Source organism: Lagopus leucura, unplaced genomic scaffold, assembly GCF_019238085.1.
Source record: "Lagopus leucura isolate 7727_CA_CO unplaced genomic scaffold, USGS_WTPT01 Super-Scaffold_100016, whole genome shotgun sequence".
NCBI classification, from domain to species: Eukaryota; Metazoa; Chordata; class Aves; order Galliformes; family Phasianidae; genus Lagopus; species Lagopus leucura.
The window spans coordinates 399,182-406,632 of record NW_024962270.1 but is presented as its reverse complement, the minus strand read 5'-3'; the positions used below and the strand labels follow the sequence as shown (position 1 = coordinate 406,632).

The following is a 7,451-nucleotide window of genomic DNA, read 5'->3' as shown; positions in this document are numbered from 1 at the left end:
GCCTAGCGCAGTGTGCCGAGGCCTAGCGCAGTGTGCCGAGGCCTAGCACAGGGTGCCACAGCCTAGAGCAGGCCTGGTCCTGCGGTGGTGAGGCCGAGCGGCACTGCCTGCCTCCTGTCTAATCTTTTCCTCCACAGGACATCCCACCTGAACCGTAAGTAGAGGGCAGAGGAGGCAACGCTCTGCCCATGCGCCTGCCATAGCCTCACCACCGCGGGAGCCCTGGGGTGAGCAGGGCAGGACGCTCAGAGCAGGCCCTGCCTCACCGGCTCCACTCCTCCATCCCGGGGGGTCTCAGCTGCACCTTCCCAGCATGGCAGGCCCAGAGTTTTCCTCCCACAGCGCCGCTCCCCACCCACCTCCTGCGGTCCCCGGGGCGGCGGGGGGGTGGCAGCGTGGTTGTGATTGCATGCCCACTCCCAGCCGGTGGAGCCTCCTGTTATTTTGTAGTCTTTTATTCATTTTACAGTAAAACGGATTTCCAAGGAATGCACCCGAAAGCCCAACAAGAAAATATGTAGGAAAGGAGGTATGTAGCAAGCCGACCGGCAGAGAGGCACAGAGAGGAAAGAGAGAGAGAGTGAGAGAGTGCGAGGGTGCCTGTCGGTTCTCTCTGGCCCCGCGGCGTGCTCCTCTCTGTGCTGCAGCTGCCCACGGGCCCCAAGCAGCCCTGACCACTGCTGCCCGCTTCCCACTTGCCTCCACCCGGGGCTGCAGGTGGGCTCGGGGTCAGGGCAGAGCAGGATGCTTCCTTTGCTCCAGGCCTTTCAGAACAGCTGAGCCCACGCTCCCCAGGCTTCTGGGCATGAAGAGCTCCTGAAGAGACCTCTTCCCTTAGGGCTGGAGGGGCTGTGCCTCTCACCTCTTTGCCCAGAGGTGGCAAGTACCTTCCTCCCATCCCCAGATTCTGACCCACTCAGGGGAGCATCTGGGTTTAGAAGGAGATCGAGCTCTTCTCCCTTTGCATGCATGGTCAGCTGCAGCCAGAGCTCTGCCGTTAGAGTATCACTCCTCACCTGACCAGGTAATGGCTGCCATGTTCTTTCCCAGTCTCTTCTCTGCCCTTGGCTGTGCTGATGGGGCTACTTACATGCATACATACATACACAGGTGCACATGCTCACAGACAGGGCTGTGCAAGCTCAGGATCTGCTCTCCACCCCCTCACATTGCACTCTTCCTGAGCTGCAGCCTCCCAGAGGTGGCAGAGCATTTCCAGAGCAGACACAGCTCTGCTTTGTCTCGCCGCTGTCTCCAGGGCCATGCAGGGCTCCTCCTGCTGCACTGCAGCTTGGGTCCCTGGAATGATCCAGGTCGATCCCCCGTGCCATGGGCCGGGGAGCAGAGACCCGCAAACCAGATCCTCCCAGTCTGTGGTCAGACAGGGTGTTCCCTCGGTCCCACTGCCCATCCTGCACAAGCAGGCATAGCTCAGGCTGCTCCCTGCATCACTCCATCCTCCCTGCTGCCCTGAGATGCCCATCACCAGGCCAACCAGCTCTTCTGAAAGGTGCAGGAGGGAGTGTCCTGCCAGGCTGGAGCTGCCTTCCCTACCTTCCCACTGCCATCCTGGGTGTCCTACACAGTGGGTCCTCCACTCCCACTGCTTTTCTCTTCATGACCCCATGTTTGGTGGGTCTGGCACAGCTGGGCTCAGAGGTTTGGGGAGCTCTTTCCTTCCAGCGACTATTTTTTTCCTTCCCCCTCTGAGTTCTGTCGTTTGGTTTCTTTGCTTTGCTTTTCCTGTCGCTGTCCTGGCTATTCACACGCCATCTCTCTGAGTGCCAAGGCTGCCTCTGAAAGGGCTGGTGCATTAAGGAGTCTCTGCACGCTGCCTCCGGCGCAGGCTGTGCCAGCGACACCGAGCCACTTCAAAGTGCTTCCTTCCCTGGCCCCTCTGGGACTGGAGTCCCCATGGGAGCTCCTGAGGGCCTGAGTTAAGGCAGGAGAAGGGGTGGCACAAGGCACGATGAAGCACCTCAGGCACATTCTCGCTCTGGTTTTGCCCTGCGGCAGCTCTGCTCGATGGCACTTCCTTTGCAGTCTCTCCGTGGATGCATTTGGTGGCCCAACTGCGGGTCCCCGTGTGGAAGAGGCTCTCAGGGAGCTGGCGGGGATGTGCCTCTGCCCCGCTGACTCATGGACAGGCAGAGCCAGCGATTTGGGCACCCAGGCGTGACACACGGAGGATTAAAGCACCCAGACGCTGCTGCTGCCCTTCAGCTCCGGCCACTGCACTGGTGTCTGTTGACTCGAATTAATTGAATAACTTGTGAAGAGGCACTGAGGCTTCCCCCCTCCCCCGCACCCTCCCCGCTTCTGTTTAGCTCTGAATGTCCTGGGTATGCAATGTGAGGATAACACACCCGCAGTGCTTGTTTGTTCAGACTTGGTGCCATTTGACCACTGACTTGTTCAGGAGTACTCCCGATTATTATTTCTAAGGCCATTTTGTGTGTGACCGGTCAATAAGCTCTCCTCTCACAGAGCAGGAGGCCGTGTGCTGTGTCAGTGGTTTGGAATGCCTCAGCTCCCACCTTGCCGTTGCTGTCATTTCATAGCAGCCAAAGGGCTGAGAATTTGTCAGCACTTATCCCTGCCTCCACAGGGCAAAAAATGCCCCTGTCTCCCATTTGGGCGCATACTGGTCCCTCTCTTGGGCAGGGCAGCAGTGCCTTGGGATTAATTAGCGGTGCTCTGTGCAGAGGATCTGCCAGCGCCTAGCTCAGCTGCTGCTCGTGTTTTGCTGTGAAAATGAAGCTCTGCCCAGCAGAGAGCGCGTACGTGCACACAGCGTAGGGTCTATGGATGCCTCTCTGGCATGGCTGGGGACTCGCTGCCACCTCTGTGCCCTGCTACTTCAGAGTGCGACGCTCAGAAGTGAGACTCACCATTTGTGCCAGCCTGGGTGCTTTTGTGGAGCTCCTGGAGGATGGAAATGGCTCCTCCGCATTGCTCAGGGGCAGGGAGGGACGAGGCAGCACAGAGGAAAGACTCCGTGGATGCCACTGGATGCAGCTCCTGCTCCTCTCTTAGCTGAGCACGATGGCTGTAAGCATTTGAGATCCCTGCCCTCTTTATCGCTGTTTGCACTGGCGTAAGCACTATTGCAACAGTTTGCTTAAGATAGTATAAATCTGGTGCAGATGCTCCTGTTTAAGGAAAACTGATTTTATTTTTCTTTTTACTAAACTTGAGCTTAAATCTTCCTAGGGACTTCAGATAAGAGCATACATCCTTCCTATCAGCCTGAACAGTGTCACTCCACAGTCAGCTTTCAGTTAAACAGCGTAACAGGCACTCACACGAGGTGAGCAGAATGAATTTTTGATGGGCGAGGAGAGCAGGAACCACAAGAGCTTTGTTTTTTTCCCAGTACCAAGAAGCTCAAAGCAAGGCAGGGCCCTGAGGGCGGCCAGGATGGCAGCATTGGGCTGGGGGCTGCAGCCTACAGCAATGCAAAGAATATCTCACAGCAGTGGCCTTGAGTGCAGTAAAAGCAGACATAGGGAGGTGACAGAGCAAAGTGCAAGAAAGGCGTGGAAGCACTTAATCTGTAATTTCTCTTATGAGCTGTGGAGCAATGGTGGGTAGTTGTAGAGGTGAGTGACAGAGCTGGACTTGTTACGGCTGTGTTATCAGCTGCTGGCAGAAAGGCTGCTTGGCTGCAGAAACTGCTGCTGGCAGGAGCAGGACCCCCAAAACACTGCCATCCTGGCACCATGCTGCCAGTCGGGATGGTTCTGGGTTTGCACTCACCTCACAGACATCCCATCTCTTTTCAGAGTCCCCCAGTGCATCACTTTCACCCCATTTCCCATTGTTGCTTTCCAGTGTTCTCTGAAGTTGCCTCCTCCTTACGAGGCTCGGGTTCTTTCAGCCTTATTATCCCTGCCTTCACCGATCCCCAGGCTGCCAGGGCAGCTGCCCTCATCCAGATCCATCCCCATGCAGTATTCCCATCATAGAGTACCCACTGCCCTCCCACAGCTCGGAAGCACAGGGCAGATGAAGGATTGCTGCCTGTAGCATTCATTAGAGAAAATCCCTCTCCCTGTGCATTACCAGGAGGCAGGAGCAGTGCTGCACAGGTTCATTGCTTAAGTGCTTTCTGGGCTTGCAGCTCTCTAGCAAAGATGCACTCGGTCAAGCCTGAAGCCTCCACTCCAGCTCCTGCCTGCAGTCAGACTGGGGCCTCTGTGTGTGGCGGGGGTGCAGCAGGACAGAGGCATTGGGGCTGTGTGGGCTGAGGCTGGAGGAGGCAGGAGTGCTGGGTTAGAAGGAGAACCTGCAGAACATCAAGTGCCTCTGGAGATGTCCCTGCCCCGGGGCAGGCTGCTCTGCCCGACCCGTGCCCAGTATTTGTCATGCCTCTCCTTAACCTCCTCCCCAGACCATCTTCCACTGTTCTTCTGCCCTTTCTGCCAGAAAACTCTTCTTTACTGTCTGCCTTGTGTGGCTCCGCCAGCCACTGCCCAGTGGAGCAGAAGTCACTCCCTGTGTCACTGCTGGGCCTTGCCCTGCCTGGGGAGGCTGCAAGCACAGCTCCCTGCTGTCAGCACTGGCCTCGTCTTCCTCAAACTTTGCTCTCCTGATGGATTTCCTAGACATCTGGTCCTCGCTCCTCTGTCCAGAAAGTCATGGCACGGAGCACTGTGCTCCCCTCTTGTACCCCAAGTTTGTGCTCTGAGCAAGGTGAGGCTGCTCTCCCCAACCGGGCTTTTGGGTTCTCTCTACAACAAAAGGCATTTGCACTTGCCCTGATGGAGCTGCCCCGTGGGCAGGTCAGGCAGAGCTGGGCAGATAGGATCGGGGCTCTGGGACCGTGCTGGTGCCCAGTGCAACCCACAAAGGCATTTAGGACATTAGAAAGACGGATGTTTTTTGCAGCACGGGCAAGCTGCCGTCACAAGCTGGCAGTTTACAGCACAGGGCTGTGGGCTGACCTGACTCTTTGGCTGTGCTGGTGGCAGATGAGGACACGGCTTTGGGATGCTCCCAGCCCCTGCACCCTGGGGAGGAGCTGGGAAGGGCCCGGGGAGCAGCAGCACAGCACTGTGGCACCGGGGCAGCCTTGTGCCCTCCGTGCCGTGGCTCTGGGAGAGGTGCAGTGTGAGTAGCCAGCAGTGCTGTGGGGTGCAAGCCTGGCCCCACCAGCTCTGCTATCACGCTATTTTTGAATTCTCTTTTGTGTTTTTTTTTTCTTCTTTTGTTGGTTTTTTTTTTTTCTGTTGTTGTTGTTGTTTTGTTTTTCTCCTTTTTTTTTTTTTTTTTCTTTTTTCTTTCTTTTTTCTTCTTTTTTTCTTTTCTGTTTTTTTTTTTCTGTCTCCTCGTGTTTGGTCCCTAGGAGCCAGCGCTAAGAAACAGGGAGAGGACTTAGCGGATAATGACGGGGATGAAGACGAAGGTATTTCTGTGCTCGAGGCTGCCACTGCATGACACGCAGAGCAACTCCGTATGCCCGCCATCCGCTGCCATCCCCAGGGAGCCCCGTGTGTGTCTGTCTCAGCGCTGGGCAGCTGCGCGGGGCGGGGGGCAGGGGGGCCGGCTGTGCAGGGCTCAGCCCCATCCTCTCCTCCTGGGGAAGCTTTGAGGTCGTGCTGCAGGAGAAGTTTGCTGGCTGCCCCGCTCCGCTCGAGCGAGGGCCGGGAGGAAGCATGGCAGCTTGGGAGCAGAGGAGCCCTCGGGCACCTGGGCCCATTTCACCCCGAGCCCGGTCATATTCCACCTCCAGCCTCATCCCTCCAGACTTAGCGATGCACGACGGGAGCCTGCACTCTCCCCTCCCACCTGCTTCCAGTATGGGACAGAAGCATGGACACCCGTGCCACTGATCTGTGCCCAGTCCCAGCCGGGTGTGCTGCACCCATTTTTTTTCCTAATGCCAGGTGTTGCTTGTGCCACTTCATCTGTGCCAGATGAGGCAGAGTGAGTGCAATGTCAGACGGGTGTGTTTCATTGCCAGCAGGTTAAGAAAGCTGCAGAACAGGCGGTTTTTGGTAACACGGGGCTGCTCGGCCACAGGGTTGGGACTCGGTGTGTTTTGTTGCAGAGATGTGAGGAGGAGGTCAGCCAGGATGCAGCTGTAACACAGTGAGGGCACTGCGACCTCGTGGGCTGTGGAGTGCTGGGGCAGCCCGGAGCCCGTCCTGGCAGATGGCATTTGGGTTCTGGGAAGCAGATGAAAAGCCAGTTCATTGGCAGCAGCAAAACCTGTTGTTTTCTTCCAGTAACCTGTGCCCCAGGATCTCTTGTACCAGGGCATAAACTGGCATCCGTCCTAAATGATCTGACTGCAGAAAATCCCTGCATGCCGAAATTGTGCCACAAAGATTAGGAGCCATTTTTTCCCTGCTCTGCCTCTGCGTTTTAATGCCGATCTGATACAGGGATGGCCCTTCGTGTTTTGGTAGTGGCATATAGCAGTGGGGAGAGGACAGAGCTGCAAGAATGAGTGCTGGAGCTCTTGGGGTTTCACCCAAGAGGTTTTCCTGGCAGAGCACTGCAGGTTGGCCGCCACGGTGGGGTGTGCGGGGAGGTGGGGATGGAGCTGTGGTCGGGGCAGCTGGAGAGGGTAAGAGCTGTGCCTGGTGCCAGCCAGTGCCCACCAATGCACAGCACTGGGTGCAGGTGAGCACAAAGGAGAGCAAAGTCCATGAGTGCTGGAGAGGGCTGAGCATGCAGGAGCTGACACTGCCACTGCGATTTGTGCAGCTGCTTCCATGCAATGTGGGTGAGATGTTCCGCGGGCCCAGTGTGGGTACGGCTGCCCCCAGGACAAGGATAGTGAGGAGAGAGAGACAGCACGGCTGCTCCTCAACCCTAGGCTCCTCCGGTGCTCTCTCCCCAGTCCTCAGGTCCCATTCCCCATCCTCACTCCATGCCTCATGACCTGTCCTCGCCCAGCCTCGGCGCTCACCTCCCCAACACGCACACATGCACGCACTGTCTGCTCATCGCCATGTCTGTGTCCGGGCACTGGGGTGCCATGGGTTCACATCCAGGCAGCCGGCAGATTTCTGCCTCCCTGGGCAATCGGGAAGGTGGGGAGGCGGGTGAGTGAGAGGTGGGAGCACCCACCAGTGCCCCCCCGCCCTCCAGGTCCTGCACACCCCATCCCTGCCCCTCTTCAATGCCAGCTGCCAGCACTTCCGGAGCTGAGGGCTCGGGGCCACAGGGACACAGGGACAAACTCCATGAGCACCCCCAGTCTGTTGGTGCCCTCCAGCCACTGTCACCATGAGGGTGCCAGCTCCTGCCTGTCGCCAGAGCCCGGCTCCAGGGAAGAGCAGCTGGGTGCAGCCGGTGCCTCTCCTGCATGCATTGAGACTCTGGGCAGCTCCTGCCCAGGGGACAGCAGTGCTGGGATGGTGATAGTGGCTGCCTACCACGGCGGGGGGGGGGGGGGGCGGCTGGCAGGGTTTAGGAGGTTGGCAGGACTGTGCTATGGC

The 7,451-nt window shown here is 57.7% G+C and overlaps 1 protein-coding gene across 5 annotated transcripts in view; it reads left to right on the top strand.

Moving 5' to 3' along the window:
- NLGN3 (neuroligin 3) overlaps nucleotides 1–7,451 on the top strand; it is a 30,525-nt gene that overhangs the window by 14,654 nt on the left and 8,420 nt on the right. For 3 of the 5 annotated variants that reach the window (XM_042876529.1, XM_042876527.1, XM_042876528.1), the window contains exons 3-4: nucleotides 470–529; nucleotides 5,348–5,407. The exons of 1 other annotated variant lie outside the window; for it this stretch is intronic. In XM_042876529.1, the coding sequence (XP_042732463.1) occupies nucleotides 470–529; nucleotides 5,348–5,407 (120 nt within the window). The remainder of the gene's footprint in view (nucleotides 1–469; nucleotides 530–5,347; nucleotides 5,408–7,451) is intronic. One more of the 5 variants, XM_042876530.1, reaches the window with a different exon arrangement.